Raw genomic sequence first — 15,725 nt, 5'->3', positions numbered from 1 at the left:
CCGCCCGTCGCTGTGGCTGCTCGGCGGCCGAGGCTCTGGCTCGCGGACCGGAGGCGGGCGGGGCGGCTGCGGCGCTGCTGCTGCTCCGCCGGGCCGGGCTCGGAGCGCGGGGCTGCCCCGCTCTCTCCTGCGGACGCGGGCTCTGCGGCGCGCCCGGGCCCTCCCTGCTCCGAGGCAGCGGCGGCTGCCGGCAGTGAGGCTCCCGGCTCCCGGCCCTCGGCTCCCCGCTCCCGGCGCAGCCGCCCACCCCGGCCGGCCCCGGAGAACCCGGAGCCCGGGGGGACCCGCTGGGGCTTGCGTGCGCCCCCGAGTCATGGAGAGGGGCCGGTGAGGGGCGCGCGGAGGCGCGGGAGGAGGAGGGGCCGCGGGAGGAGGAGGAGGAGGAGGAGGAGAGATCCGAGAGGAGGAGAGCCCGAGGAAGAGGAGGAGGAAGAGACTCGCGGAGGAGGAGGAGGGCTGAGAGAGGGCCGAGGGCGGAGGATGCCCGCCGCTGCCGCCGCCGGCGCCCGCGGACTCGGACGGAGCCTGAGCCGAGCGGGATGGAGCCCGCGCTGGGCGCTGCAGCGGCTCCCGGCGCAGCCCTGACCAGGTACCGGAGCATGGGGCGGGGCGGGGATGGGGGCCCCCCGGCTGTCCGCGGACTCCCCTTCCTTCCCGCGCGCCCCACCCTGGCCCCGGGGCGGTGGCGTGTGCTGGGGGGGTCTGCGCTGGGGACCCGCAGCCCCGGCAAACCGGAGCCCGGAGACGGCCCGAGAGAGCGCCGGTGGGTGACCGGGGCGGGGGGCTCGGGGGGCCCGGCCAGCACGGGGTCTCCCCCTCCGGGTTCCCGGGGGCGCTCCGACGGGCTGGGCGCCTCGCTCTCCTCCGCCCCCCGCCCCCCGCCGACTTAAGAAGGAAAAGCAAACTTGTCCATTTAAGTTCCCTTAAAGAGGTCCCCTCCCTCCTCCCCTGGCAGTGCCCGGGCCGGCTCCGGACCAGCTGAGCCGCGGCCGCCCCCCCACCCAGGGCTGCGTGGGCGCCCCCCGGGCCAGCTTCCCGCCCCCTTACCTGGCCGGGGGCAGGGCCGCGCACCGGGGGCAGATTTTCGGGCGGACCCTCGAGAGACAGGGGAGACAGCTTGGGGGGGGGAGCGCCCCGAGCCCGGGCCTGCCCCCTCCCCCGGGGGCTGTGCCGGCACGTTCCCCTCCGGACTCCGGGGCTAGAACCCGAGGGGTCAGCCCGGTCCGGAGGGGGGGGGGGGAGACCCCTGCCGGGGGGAACGGGGCCCGCTGCGTGGGGGAGTGGGAAGGGGCGGGAGCTCGGGTTTGTGGCCGGACTCCGGGGCGCTCCGCGTACCCCACTTCTGCTTCCCTCCCCTCCCCAGCCTCTGCCCTCATCCGTGTTCTCCAGCCCTGCTCAACTGTGGGGAATGAAGAGGGCGGCGGGAGGGGGCTCCGCCAAAGCCAGCCCTGGGAGCAGGGAGAGCCTGGGGGTCAGCGACCTCGGGGCACCCCGACCCCCCCAATCGCAGGAGCTGGCACTGGGCTGGGAGGTGGGGAGGGGCGTTTTGCCCGTGGGGCGGTGGGGGGTCAGTCCCAGGGAGCGGACCGGGCTCCAGAGCTTTCCCGGGTGGTGCTGAAGATGGATCCCAGGCGGAGGAGCGAGAGGCTTCTGGGGCTTGGGAGCGCGGGCGCGTGGCCGGAGGGAGCCGGGGCGAGCTCCCTCTCCGTCTGCCCTCAGTCTCTGAGAGTGGATCGGGACGGGGAGGGGGCCGCTGCCCAGCCCGGGCTCTCAAGGACCTGTTCCGATGGTTCCCGGAGGCTTAGGGAGCTGGGCCCACTGGCAGGAGTTTCCGCCTCAGCCCGTCTCTGGTCCTGCAGGGGGAGGGGAGGATGGGTTTTGGGGGGCCTGTGGGGGGTTGGGAGAGGGGCGGCCATCTGCTGCCCGGATCTGATTGGGGGCTCTCCTGCTCTCCTTTCCCTTCTGGCTAGTGCCGCTCCCTGGGAGGGGGCAGGTCTTGAGGTGCGGGAAGAGGAAGGGACTTTGGGGGGCTGCCTGTTCAGCCCCTGCTGAGGCCTTGGGACCATTACTTGTCCCCCTCCCCGAGTCCCCCGAGTCCCCTCGTCTGCAGCTCCCTGGATGCACAGCACGAACATCTGCTCCTAAAATCCGAATTTCCCTCTCTCCGAGCAGGGCTGTCTTCTGGGGAAGCTCCCTCTCTCATCCCGGCTCCCTGCAGCTGCTCCCCAAGCCCAGGCCCCCCCCACCTGCTGGCCTCCCCAGGGGCGACATCTCCCCCCCCCCCCCCCGGGCAGTGACGCTGGCGAGGGCTCGGACGGTCCGGGCACCGATGGAGCTGGAGCCCAAGTTGGGCAGGGATGGCCCCGGGGCCGGGCGTCCGTGGGGCCGGGCCCGTGGGCACAGCTCCATCCTCAGGGGGTCCTGGAGACGCTCCCGACGGGGCCTCCCCGTGCTCGGGGTCTGCATCCCAGCACCTTCCTGCCGCCCCTCGTCCCCCCTCTCCCCGCCCCCAGCCCCCCCTCCGGGGCCCAGGGCAGCTTTGATATTCACAATCTGGTTCAGAGCAGGTCCCGAAGCCCTTAGTCACTGTATGGTTTCCATGGAAACAGACTTGTTCCCCGTAATCAGTGATGTGGTGGTGGCGAGAAGGGGAAATGTATAGTGAAGGCGCCCTCCACAAAGTCTGCCTGGGAGCCGAGCCCACGGCCCTGAGGAGGGGGCCCGGCCTCTGGGAGCCCCCCGCGCCTCTGACCCCAGAGGGGGCTCTCTGGCCTGGTCTCCGGCGGCTCCTGCTTCTGGTGAGACCCTCAGCGCCCGGACTTCGCTGATTTAGGGATCTGAGAAGCCCGGGGCCCGGCGGGGTCCCCCTCATCTGCCCTGAGAAGGGAGCCTCCCGGCCTCATCCACCCGTCCACCCCTCCATCTGTCTCTGTCCGTTCACCTGGCAAACATGCACCAGCCCATAAGTGTGACGCCCTTGCTCCTGGTTCTCCTCCCTCCCCCCTCCCCCCTTCTCTGACCAGACAGCAGAGAGAGGCCGCTGGCCTTTGCCCTTCTTCCTGGGTGCCGAGTGGGGGTGAATATGAGCCAGCAAGCCCTTGGCTTTGGGGCCCCAGGAGTTCCCCTCTGTTCTGGACACAGATGGTGCTCCCCACAAGGGGACCCCGCCCCACTCACCTGGGAGGAGCCAGCATTTCTGGTCCCTTGTTCTGTTTTAGTCCAACACACTCATTTCAAAGATGAGGAGCCTGAGTCTTAGAGAGGTGTGACTTCCCCCAAATCAGGCACGACTTGCACTCAGGTCTCTGACCGTAAGTCTGTTACTTCCCACTTTCCCAGAAGTCTAAGGTACCTCTAGCCAACTCCCAGGTGACCGAAGTATCCACCCCAGGAGGAATCACCTTTACTCTTACTCTGGGATCGCCCCTAAGTCGGGCCAGAACCAGGCCTTGGGCCTGAAGCAGACTGATGGCTGCCCACTCACCTCCCTTTTGGCTTCCTGTCTGCTCCCAGGAACGTTTATGGTTCAGTATACGCCCCGGGCTCTGCAGCATCTGGGCCCCGGGGGCCTCTCCCTGCCTTACCTGCTCCTCCTCATTCGTCCTGTGCTCCGGGGCAGCGCCGGGGACACTTCAGAGGGGAAGGGCCCTGATTGGCACCTCCCCTGCCCCAGCTCCCTTTGCCAGGAACTCTCACCTTGGCTGCCTGCTGCCCTGGATGGGGCCTGGCACCCTCCCCTTAGCGGACAGAGACCCGGGAGCTGAGAAGGCTTGCAGAGCCTCCGGGCACCCCGGCTGCGCTCTCCCAACTTAATGTCCTCTGCAAATTTCATTATAGGCCTGTTTACTCCTGTTCTCAGGAGCATTGATGAAGAGCAGTGACCTAAGACCTGCCCCATCCCCCCGCACTTTTCTCTCCAGTCCTAGCACTCCTCCCTCCCCCTGTCTCCTTCTGACCCCTTTCCTTCTTCCTCTTTCTCCTCCCCCTCCTCCCCACCTTTCCCACCTCATGAGCTTCGGCTTTCGGCCTCCACTGACGAGTGCTTGGGGCCCAGCCTGTTTGAATTAATTTGGTGAGATTACACGAGGCACGGTATCAAATGCTTTGCTAAAAAATCAAGATATATTACCCCGCTCGCGTTTCCTTCATCTACCAGGCTTGTAATTCTATCAGGAAAGCTATCGAGTTTGTCAGGCGTGATTTCTCCCTCCCAGAGCCCCACAGGACGCTCTGGCTGCAGCCTTCCTTTCTTCTCCAAGTGCTGGGAGAATCTCCCTTTGTGCTTGTTCTGATTAGTGAGGGAAGGGGCCCAGGATGGTGGAGTCAGCCTGGTGATGGAGCTGGCCCAGGGTGGTGAAGCTGGTCCAGGATGGTGGAGCTGGGGGAGGATGGTGGAGCCGCCTGGTGATGGAGCTGGGGGAGGATGGTGGAGCCGCCTGGTGGTGGAGCTGGCTCAGGGTAGTGGAGCTGGGCCAGGGCAGTGGAGCTGGCTCAGGGTGGTGGAGCCAGCCTGGCTTTTCCCTCTGCTGAGGGCCATTTTTTGGTAAAGGTGGAGATTGTGTTTAGAAGGACCAACCACGTCAAGAAAGGTCTGTCTAGAGGATGAGATCTGGAGGAAATGAGAGCAAAGATGTAATCCCTAATAAAAGGAGTTTACAATTTAGGCATATAAAAAATTGGAGAACATTCATTCATTTATTCATGCACTCATTCACTCACTTGTTCATTAATTCACTCATTAATTTACTCATTCATTAATTCACTCATTCACTGACTCATTCCTTTACTCATTCACTCATTGATTCACTTATTCATTTACTTACTCATTCTCTCATTCATTCATTGATTCACTCACTTATTCATTCATTCATTCATTCTTTCACTTATTCCTTTTGTGTCCATTAAACATCTGCTCCATGCTAGCACTGAAGACAAATACCAGAAGGAAACAGGATCTGCTTTTGAGGACTCTTTGCCTTCTTTCAGCGGGATTGATGAAGCATAGCTTGACCTAGGAAGCAAAGGGGCTGGTCTAAGAGATCGGAAGCCCTGAGTTCAAGGTTTGCTTTGACGAAGACTGGCTGTGTGACCTCCCTTACCCTCCCAATGCCCTAAACAGCTTTCTAAGATTAATAAATTATAATTTCCATTTCTGCAAGGAGTTTCCATGTGGGTCAGTGTCATGCTGGATTTGGAGGTCGGGAATCCAAATTTGAATTTTGGCTCTGAATGTACTTGACTCCAGTCTGGACTTCAGTCCCCCATTTGCAAAATTAGACCAGAAGACCTCTAAGGTCCCCCTCCATTCTGGTCCTCTGACCCCAGGAAGTAAATCTCAAGCAGGGCAGCATCCTGCATTCATTAAGCGCTTACTCTATGCTAAGTGTTGGAATGGCAAATATACACAAAGAGAAAGAACCCCTGTCCTTAAGAAGCTTATGTTCAAACAAGGGGAAACAGCATACAGAAGGAGAGGGGAAAACAGGCAGGGGATGGTGGGGGGAAGGAAAACCAGCGTTTGCTTCTTAATGGTTGCCGGGAAGTGGGCCCCTGCATAAGTGGTGAGCTCCCCCCCATAACACTTTGCTTCTGCCAGGTGTTTTATAGTTTTCAAGGTGAATTAAGAAGTAAAACGATGGTTCCCAGGTGCCAGGATGTGCCCGCAGTCACGGCTCACCTTCTGGTCGGTTTTCATGGCTTACGAAACCCTTTCTTTCCCATGTGAAGCAGACAGTGTGAGACTGTGTCCCAGAGGGGCGAGTTCACAACTGAGGTTGGTCCTTAGGCTCCAGCCAGGGCCCTTCCCACTGCACGGTGCTGCTGGGAGGCCTGGTGGTCAGCCTAGTGGTCACGGCCAGGCCCTGCAGCAGGTGTCTGCGAGGACTGGGACGGCTGACGGGGAGAACGCACCTGGCTTCTGTTCTTGGCCCACTGTGGGCGCAGGGAGATGACCAGCCTCGGGACTCCGGGGGAATATTAGAACTTCTCCTCTGTGTTCCTCTCCTGCTTCAGATTTTGGTAGGTCCCGGTCCTTCCAAAGGCCTGTCGTGCAAGGACTCCATCCCTTTGAATCTTTAGCTCCTTTCTGGCCTAGCTCAGGTGTAGGGTCAAGGAGATCTGGGTTCAAATCCTGTCTCAGACATTTTCTTGCTTTCTGGCTTCCAGTTGCAATCCAAAAATTAAAAAACACTTATTAAGTTCTTACTGTATGCACACCCCCAGACTAGGTGCGTTTCCCTGGGTGGTCAGCCTCAGCCCACATGAGGTTGTGCATCTATTTAAATGTTATATTTTGCAACTTGCCCCCCTCCCCCCCAAAGAATGGAAGCATGGACTGAATGCTTCTGGACTGAACCAGTCTGGGAAAGCTCAGAGCTGGGCAAGGATTTTAACTGTTTTTGTGTGTCAGAGCCTTAGGCCTTATACATGGTAGAGAGAGAGTGTCGGGATGGTCAAAGGGAACAGAGTTGTTTTAACTCCTGGGGTTTTGACCCCTTCCCATGTGCCTCATGTTCCCCTCCCCGCCCCCACCCCAAAGTCCTGCCCCCCAAATCTAATCCCCTTCTCACCTTCCCTGCCATCTGGACGGGGTGGAGTACCTGTGTGGGGTGGGGCGGGTGCCAGTCAGTCACTCCCTGTGAGTAGCTGTGGAAAGAACAGTGGGATCGGAGTCTGGCTTCTGGATCTGGCCTCAGACACTATGTGCATGTGCGGACCTGGGCAAGCCTCAACTGCTCTGAGCCTCAGTTGGTTCATCTGCAAAATGGGTACGATGAGAACACCTACCTGGAAGGCTGAAGTGAGGCTCCAGCGAGGTAATGTGTGGGAAGCTTTGCAAACCTTGGCTGTGAGCCACGGGGGAAAGGAGGCTGGATGTGGGTGAGAGGAGCTCCTGACTGGAATCTCCCTTCACTCCTGAGACTCCGGGCCCCAGCTTCAAGCCTGGGGGGCTGGACCAGGAGTGGGGGAGGGCCGTGGCCTAGTCTGGCCCCCTTCCCCTTCTCTGCCCCTCTCCTCGCTAACATCCCCCCCCCCCCCAGCTCTGCAGCCACGGCCGTTCCGTGGGCCCAGAGAGCCAGGGGGCAAAGCAGATGTCGGGCCTGAAGTGAGGATGAGGGGCGGTGGGTCTCCTCCAAACAGGTTGGACCGGCTTCACCTCTGGCAGAACTGAGACGGCCCGGCTGTCCGGCTCCCGGTGGGGGGGGAGGGGCACGCAGCCATCCCTAAGTCAGGGAGGAAGGCCGGGCCGTGGGCCTCTGGGAGCCGCCGGGCGCTCTCCCACAGCTCCGGGAATGGCCTCCTCAACTCCAAATTTCTCCCGTGAGGGACTTTCTTCCCGTTCTCGGGGTCTCCCCCAGAACCGAGTCCCGCGCCCTCCGGGCCCCTGCTTTCCCAGGCTCCCCTCACAGCAGCCCGGGAGCCGCGAGGGTCGGACGGCACCGCTGGCTCCGTTTCACAGAGGTGGAAATCAAGCCCAGAGCCCCGGGTCCCACTCTCAGTTTTAAGGCGGGCTCAGGAAAGCCTGACAGCACCGGGCCGGGGAAGGCGGCGGGAGGCTCTGCTGCGGCCCAGCCGGATCGGCGGGAAGCGGCTGTCTGGGTCCCTGGGGTGGGAGGAGCCGCAGAGGGGGGGGTACCGGCGGGGGAGGGGCGGGGGCTCCATTCAGCCCCCCGCGGGAGAGAAAGCCTGGCCTGCGTTCCATGCCTTGTGAGCCCCGCGCTCCCAGGGACGCCGGGGCCCTAGTGGGGAACCGCGGGCTGATGTTTCCAGGGGGAGGGGGGGAGGGGGAGCCAGAGGGATTATTGGCCGGAGCTCCCCAAGACTGAACCAGTCTGGGAAAGCTCAGAGCTGGGACTTCGAGCCTCGCGTCTGTCCTCCCTACGATCCTCCCTCAGGGAGCAAACCCCGGGGAGGACAGAGCCAGCGAATGAGGTGTGGGGGAGGGCGGCCCCCCCAGCGGCGGACTCCTGAGCGTGCAGGGGCCGAGGGGGGGGGGAGGGGGGCCGAGGGAGAGCGGGCCGGGCCGGTGCGCTGGGCCCGAGTGAACAGCTCCCTCGCCAGGCAGGGCCGCCCTGTCTCTTCCTCTGGAAGTTTCCACAGTTTAGAGGAAAGTTTCCTTTCTCCGAGGGGGCACAGAAGCCATTTGTGTTTACGGGGAGGGCGGGGCCGCAGGTGAAAAGTTCTGGCCCTGACTGAGCCCCAGCTCAGAACTCTTAGGCGGGGGAAAGGGGGGGTTGGGCCCTGGAGCCGGGTCGCCGGCAAAGGCCAAATGCGCCCATTTCCTTCCGAGAGGCTGCGCTGCATCAGCCCCTCCCCGCGTTCGGCGGAAAGCCTCCCGCGGGCTGCATCCCCCCGGCCGGCAGGACGGGGAACCCCAAAACGGCCGGAGGGTAAAGGCAGGGCCAGGGGCTGCTGTTTTCCGCGCGGCCACTAGAGGGCAGAAGAAAGACTACGCACGTAGAACCGGGGGCCCCCGGAGAGCGGAGGCACACAGCCGCGGACCCCACCTGAGCGAGGGTGGCAGGGAGGGGCGGGGGGGAGGGGGAGGGCGCCGCCAGGCCGCGCCCGGGAGGTGGCGCCGCTGTCGGAAGCAGAGCAGCGGCTTTAAAAGCCCCTTCCCGAGCGGGGCACGGGCGGATCCGGGTACCGGGCCGGGCTCTGGGGGAGCCCAAATCTCCCCACTTTCTACTGGAATGAATGGACGGGTGAAAAAGCGCTTCATCTGTGCCAGAAATCGTCTGCGCGTCCCCGCCCTCCCCCTCACCAGCACCCCAGCTACTTGTAAGTGCAGCTTCAGGGTCCGCTTATGAGAGGCGGACTTCCAGAGTTTTCTCTCCCCCTCCCTCCCTCCCTGCGACAACAGGTGACCTGGTGCAGGTTGTACACGCGCGGTCCCGCGTCCGGACCAGTCACATGGGAAAGAAAAGTCAGGAAAGGGCGGTCACGTGAAGGGGAAAAGGGGGGAATAGCATCCTTCTGCAGCGTGCAGACGCCATGGCTTCTTCTCGGGCCGGGGCGGCGTTTCTCGACTTCCGGAAGGCGCTCCAGCTTTTAAGGAAAGACACAAAGCAGAACTTGGTTGCAGGGAGAAAGCGCAGACCTCGCGCCCTTCAGGGCCCGGATGGAGCTCATGGCAAGGCCCCGCCCTCGGGACTCAATGGGCCATGGTGGAGGGCTCGGGTGGGGGGGGAGCACGGGTGGGAGCAGGGACCCGCTCGGAGGGCGCTGAACAACTTCCGGGCGGAGGGAATCTTAGACTTCTTTATTTCTACCCCGGGCCGATGGGCTGGTTCTGTTTTTTAATATTTTTAAATCGTGCTCCAGTATAATTGGTTTCTCTTATAGTCATGTGTATTTTATGCATTTAAACACATGTATATTGTGCCTATATCCTCGTGTTCTCCAAACCCACTGCTCAAGGCCTCGGGCCTCAGTTTCCCTCCCAGGAAAACAGGAAGGGTTTGGGATCTGGATGATCTCTGATTCCTGGAGATTTTAAATCATAGACGAACTATCCATTTCCCCAATCAGTCTCTCCCCCCCTTCCTCCCTGGGCTCACCAGACTGCCCACGGGGAGTCCGAGCCCCTAAGCCCGTCCAGCTCTTGCTGCTGAAGCATTGAGAGATCAGCTGCATCCGCCATCAGGAGACCTAACAATCCAGTCTCCGGACACCCGGTTTCCAGAAAGATCCACAGGATTGGGAGGCGCGGGAGCCTATGGGATTTAAAAGCGGGCCGTCTCTTCCCTTCCCCACTGACTTTCCCAGGGTCGCCCCGTCTCTTTATGGACAGAACTGTGAAAGGAGGCTCCCCATCCTTGTTCTCGGACACGTGACTGGCAAGGACAAAAAACCGGGTGTAGGAGGTGTGAGCATGGGAGAGGGAGCTCCAGATACTATGTCACAAAGGAGGGCTTCAAGGGTTTAACACTGTAGAGGTAGAACTGTTAGATCAGCCGTGATTTCCAACCCGGCCCTCCCCAGGGTGGCTGAGGTCCTGTGAGCACGGTGGTCCTGAATTCAAATTCTGCCTCTGACACCGTTGCTGTGACACTGAGTAAGGCACTTCCCTCAATTTCCTCTTCTGTAAAATGGGGATGGGAAAACTTTCACTCCTTAAACTCTAGTGTCATTGTAAGGAAGGTACCTTATAAACCTGAAAAACACGCAGAAATGTGAGTAATTGATGGTATAGGTAAGAGAAAATATTCTTTTTTTTATAGAAACAATTAGAATTTACCCATCACCAAAAATTACCTCAACCAGTCCTACAGGAATGCTCCAGAAGGAAAAAACCACAACGAACCCGGGAAATGCATGTTGTTTTTTCTCACTGGATTTGAGAACCGTGAGCTTTTTTTCAGTTTTTTTCCACAGCAGATTTTAAAACTACACTCTGTGATCAGACGCTGGGCTTTGTGCTGTTCCTTGTACAAGATTCTCCATCTTCAGACTCCTTGTGGTTGTTTTCCAGTCTGCAGCGCTCTCCTCCCATCCCCTGCCTCCTGGCCTCCCTGCTTAAATCCCAGCCTCTCCGAGAAGCCTTCCTGATCCCCACCAATGCTAATGCCTTCTCTCCGCTGATTCTCTCCAGTTTAGCCCGTGTAGCTTGTTTGTCCATAGCTGTTTGCATGTTGGCAAGCTATCCCTTGGCTGACTCGTTCGAAGCCCATTTTCCTTCCTGCTGATTTTAGTTAAAAGGCTTCCAGCTACATGGGACAACTTAGCAAGTTGGCTTTGTTAATTCCCTTGTGGGGGACCGACAACATAGATTATATAAAAATCCAGTTCAAGTCAACACAAGAGCTATCTAGTAGCTGGTGAGCTTCTCGAGGGAAGAGGCTGCCTTTTGTCCCTTTCTGTATCTCCAATATTTGGCGCTGGGTATTGGTAAATATTCCTTGCCCCAGTTACTACTTTTTGGAAGGTATGGCCCTGTAGGGACACAACATGGCATATAAAAGTAACTACCAGGAAGCGTAGGAGATAGAACATAGGAACAGCTGGGAGATGCAGGGAATTATTACCAAGATGGTGGCACCTGAATCAAGGCTTCAAGGAAAAGAAGGATTTTGAGAGTCTGAGATGAGGGGGGAGTCTTCAAGTATAATTTGTGTGAACACAGAGAGAAAGGAGAGGGAATATTGATTTGGGGGAATGGGTAGTTTATGATTCAGAATCACCAGGAATCTAAGATCAACCCTTTCACTTTACTTGGAAGGAAACTGAGGCTCAAGTACTTGGGCAATTGATTTTTTGAACCCAAGAACAGAACTTTACATTTAATTCTTTTAAATTTCATCTGGTTAGATTTGGCTGAATCTGAATCCTGGCTCTGCCTCCTGATATTTGTGTAATTGACTTCAGGCAGATCATTCAAGTCTTTGGGACTTGGTTTCACAGGATCATAGATGTCTTGCAAAGGATCATTATTTTTCAGATGAGAAAATGGACACTTAAGAGAGGCTAGCTGGCAACTCTTCAGCTTAGTGTCTGAGACAATATTTCTGATTTCAGGTGCAGTGCTCTAAGCACTGAATATCATCATAATGATAATAATATTTAGGCTCCACCAATAAAAAGGTGAGATGAGAATAATAATTCTTTTATATTTGTTTGGAGGCAGTTAGTACAAGTATCTTCTTATTGTTGAGAAATCTGAGGCTTCATAGAGTAATAGAAGCAGCACAGGGTCAAAGCTAGACTTGGGTTATGGATCTTCAGATTCCTGGATTCTGTGGTATCCCCAGTGTCCCACTCCAGGTGAAATCACATTAAAAGCATCTAGGGGCAAAGGACTCAAAGCTGTTGGTGGTGGGCAAAGGACCATCCTAATGGCAGGTTTCTTGATATGTCTTAAAAATGGGCTACTTTGGAATATGTTGTACCCCTAATATTAGTTCTTTGAAAGGAGAAAAATAGTTGTGGATTTGGGGTTTTTCTTTTGGGGAGAGGTTTTTATTTCATTTATTTATTTATCTATTTATTTATTTATTCATTAATTTCTTTATCTATTTGTTTGTTTGTTTGTTTGTTTTTGATCCAAGACCAAGAATTTCATTGGTATAGGGAATTCCTGGTAGAGAAACTGCCTTTACTAATGTAGATACTTCTGCAAGGGGACAAGTCACTTAAGCTCCATCTGCCTCAGTTTCATCAATTGTAGAATGGGGACAATAAAAGTCCTTGTAGGGTGGTTGTGAGGCTCAAATGAGATAGTATTTATAAAGCACTTCTATAAATACCAGCTGTTACTCTTATTTTCTTCTGCCTTCTCATCACTAGTCAGTCTCAGGACCAGATGCTTTTCTGTTATTTTCCTTCTATTGTGCAGGTGGATAAAGTGATTGCTTTGGGTAATGGGAAAAAGGCATTATTATTACTATTATTGTTATTACTAATCTCATTCTCATCTTTTTCAATAGAATTCAGATAGAGAAAGTCTTTGGACAAGTCACTCTCTCGCTATTGTTCATTTCTACTTAATATTCTATAGACTATCTCACGGCAGATAAAATGACTGCTTTTTGTAATCTAATAAAAATTATGATGGTGATTATTATGAATAACAATAAGTGCTGCCGTCTTCCCCTCTCTCTTCCCCTCCGTGTCTCAGCAGGGCAGCGGCATGGACTTAAGCAGGCCCTGACTGAGCCTGGAGACCCTGGTAGCAGAAGGAGGTTCCCAAGGGGGCACCTGTGGCTGCCGGCACTTCCCAGTAGCCCCCTGGTAAGTGTCAGTGGGGGGAGGAGGTGGTGCTGGTGCTGGGGTGGCCCTTGTCCTTTTTCTCGAGACTTCAGCAGCTTCAGCAGCCTCCGGCCCCCTCCCCGCAGGATGTGGGAGCTTATCTCAGAGGTTCCGATCCCTGGCCCCACACCACCTTCCCGTTTCCTTTTCCTGTCCGGCAATGGGAGCTTTGGGATGAGGGCCAAAGGGAACCCTGTGCAAAAAAATCAATAGGCATTTTTTCCTATCGTCCCTTTTTTCTACTTTCCTGCTTATTTTGTGGGTTGCTAAAATGCTCAGGGTCCTAGGACCAGGCCCCCTGGTGTGCATAACCTTCTGAACTTGACACGGTTATTACCAGTCCCAGGAAGAGAGGGGATTCATTTCCACAGAGTATCAGGGATGAGACTGGAACCCTGCTCCTGCTCCTGAATCTAGCATTCCCTCCCCACAGGAAGGTCCCCCGTTTTGGAAGGGACTGGGAGTCTAAGCTTCCCATTTTACAGATGGGGAAACTGAGGCAGAGAACTGCAGTGGCGTTTCCCACATTGTCAGTCTCGGGGCTCCCGGGATTCTGGGGAAAGGAGGAAGGGATGCCGGGGAGGGGGGGCTCTGGGACCCTCGGGGAGAGGGGCTCTGGGACCCGGGGTGCCCTGACCACTGCCCTGCTTCCCCAGATCCCGAGCCTGGAGCAGCATCCCCATGAAGGTGTCCAGTCATGCAATGCTCCTGGAAGGCTGTCCTCCTCCTCGCCTTGGCCTCCATCGCTATCCAGTACACGGCCATCCGCACCTTCACCGCCAAGTCCTTCCACAGCTGCCCGGTGGCCAGCCCCGCGAACTGTAGCCCGGGCCCCGGGGAGGCCGAGCTGGCCGAGCGCCTGTGCGAGGAGAGCCCCACGGCGGCCTACAACCTGTCGCGGAAGACGCACATCCTCATCCTGGCCACCACGCGCAGCGGCTCGTCCTTCGTGGGCCAGCTCTTCAACCAGCACCTGGACTTCTTCTACCTGTTCGAGCCCCTCTACCACGTGCAGTACACGCTGCTGCCGCGCTTCACGCAGGGCAAGAGCCCCACGGACCGGCGCGTGATGCTGGGCGCCAGCCGCGACCTGCTGCGCAGCCTCTACGACTGCGACCTCTACTTCCTGGAGAACTACATCAAGCCGCCCCCGGTCAACCACACCACGGACAGGATCTTCCGGCGCGGCGCCAGCAAGGCCCTCTGCTCGCCGCCGGTGTGCGAGGCCCAGGGCCCGGCCGACGCGAACCTGGAGGAGGGGGACTGCGTGCGCAAGTGCGGCCTCCTCAACCTCACCCTGGCGGCCGAGGCCTGCCGGGAGCGCAGCCACGTGGCCATCAAGACGGTGCGCGTGCCCGAGGTCAATGACCTGCGCGCGCTGGTGGAGGACCCGCGGCTCAACCTCAAGGTCATCCAGCTGGTGCGGGATCCCCGGGGCATCCTGGCGTCGCGCAGCGAGACCTTCCGGGACACGTACCGGCTGTGGCGCATCTGGGACGGCACCGGGCGGAAGCCCTACAACCTGGACGTGAGCCAGCTGACCACGGTGTGCGAGGACTTCTGGAACTCCGTGTCCACCGGGCTCACGCGGCCCGCCTGGCTCAAGGGCAAGTACATGCTGGTGCGCTACGAGGACCTGGCCCGCAACCCCATGAAGAAGACGGAGGAGATCTACGGCTTCCTGGGCATCCCGCTGGACGGCCACGTGGAGCGCTGGATCCACAACAACACGCGCGGGGACCGCGCCTCCTCCAAGCACAAGTACGGCACGCTGCGGAACTCGGCGGCCACGGCCGAGAAGTGGCGCTTCCGGCTCTCCTACGACATCGTGGCCTTCACGCAGAACGCCTGCCAGCACGTGCTGGCCCAGCTGGGCTACAGGGTGGCGGCCTCGGAGCAGGAGCTCAAGAACCTGTCCGTCAGCCTGGTGGAGGAGCGCGCCTTCCTGCCCTTCTTGTGACGGCCGGGACTGGGGCGGGGCTCGGGCCGGGGGCGGGGCGGGGCTCGGCCCGGAGGACCCTTCTTAACTGTTGCCTTATCCCCTCCCTCCCGGACCCCGTCTTCGTGCCCCCCTCCCTCGCCCCCTGCTCTTTTCTCTGAAATTGCACTACGCCCTGGACGGGCGTCACTAGGGAATGGAGGGGGATGGGGGGGCGCCCCCAGCCCGCGGGAGCCAGGGCTCTCTGTGGATGGTTACCAATGTTTACAAATCCCCGCCCCGCCCACGTCACTCACTCCCCCCCACCTGCCGAGACGTGCAGGACACAACTGCCCCGACGGAAGGGTCCTCGGGGTTATTGTACTTTTTGCACTTTTCCAAGGTAAGAGATTAAAAAGAAAAAGACCTTCTCGAATGGTGTCAGTCCCCGCCCGAAGCCACCATTCTGCTCCCCCTCCCCCCGCCTCCACGAGGACCCCTCCCCCCACACCGGCCCCTCCCCCAACCCCCGGCCATTGCCCCGCAGGTTCTTTCTTCTCTTGTTTTGTTTTTCCCTGTGAGGTGAATGTGGAGCTCCTTGTGCCCCCCCCCGCCCCCCAGTCTGTGGCAATAACGTCGTTTGTTTGAGTCTTGTTGCCGGGCCGGCCGCTGATTGGTGTAAGAGTCTCTGTTGGCTTTTAGGGGTTCACCTGTGACAACTTTTTGTGCCAAAAAAAAAGAAAAAAAAAAAAGAAAAAATAGTCGGGTTGGTTTGCTAATGAAAGAACGGACTGCTTTCTCTGTTTTCTGTAAATAAAAGAGGTCATTGATGCTCACTGTGCCAGAGGCAGCCTTGGGGGGGACCGTGGCGGGCTGGAGACGCCCCTTCTGGGGGGCCGAGGTGAGGCTGACGGGCGTGGGGCGGGGGAGCCCGTGGTACTGACCCGCTACCTGTGAGAAGGAGCCCAGCCTTTGGGGCTACAGCCTAGAGGAAAGCGCTCCCTGCTCATCCTCAGGGACCTGAGGCATCATGGGAACTGGAGCTAAACGAAGACCGTCC

At 58.5% G+C, this 15,725-nt stretch overlaps 1 protein-coding gene and 1 long non-coding RNA gene across 5 annotated transcripts; one reads left to right on the top strand and one right to left on the bottom strand.

Moving 5' to 3' along the window:
- Positions 1-14: 14 nt before the first annotated feature.
- CHST1 (carbohydrate sulfotransferase 1) lies at positions 15-15,501 on the top strand. 4 transcript variants are annotated; one of them, XM_074272346.1, is made up of 3 exons: positions 15-589; positions 12,620-12,729; positions 13,404-15,501. In XM_074272346.1, exon 3 carries the CDS (start codon positions 13,445-13,447, stop codon positions 14,705-14,707), a length of 1,263 nt encoding a protein of 420 aa, XP_074128447.1. In that variant the 5' UTR covers positions 15-589; positions 12,620-12,729; positions 13,404-13,444; the 3' UTR covers positions 14,708-15,501. The 4 variants fall into 4 exon arrangements, with proteins under 4 accessions (XP_074128447.1, XP_074128446.1, XP_074128448.1 ...); XM_074272345.1 differs by having other exon boundaries at positions 12,617-12,729; XM_074272347.1 differs by lacking the exon at positions 15-589 and adding an exon at positions 8,609-8,781 and having other exon boundaries at positions 12,617-12,729.
- Positions 4,107-7,561, bottom strand: LOC141545368 (uncharacterized). Its single transcript, XR_012482992.1, has 5 exons — positions 6,787-7,561; positions 6,570-6,645; positions 5,911-6,154; positions 4,940-5,011; positions 4,107-4,609 (listed from the first exon to the last, which is right to left on the bottom strand). It is a non-coding gene; the product is annotated as an uncharacterized LOC141545368 (long non-coding RNA).
- Positions 15,502-15,725: the final 224 nt, after the last annotated feature.

The sequence above is a fragment of the Sminthopsis crassicaudata genome, chromosome 6 (assembly GCF_048593235.1).
Source record: "Sminthopsis crassicaudata isolate SCR6 chromosome 6, ASM4859323v1, whole genome shotgun sequence".
Taxonomy (NCBI): domain Eukaryota; kingdom Metazoa; phylum Chordata; class Mammalia; order Dasyuromorphia; family Dasyuridae; genus Sminthopsis; species Sminthopsis crassicaudata.
Note: the sequence above shows the minus strand (reverse complement) of the source record. Positions and strands in the feature narration are given on the sequence as shown.

Excerpts from the sequence above, each read along its gene's own strand:
- CHST1 (XM_074272346.1), top strand. The coding sequence starts at position 13,445 with ATGCAATGCTCCTGGAAGGCTGTCCTCCTCCTCGCCTTGGCCTCCATC.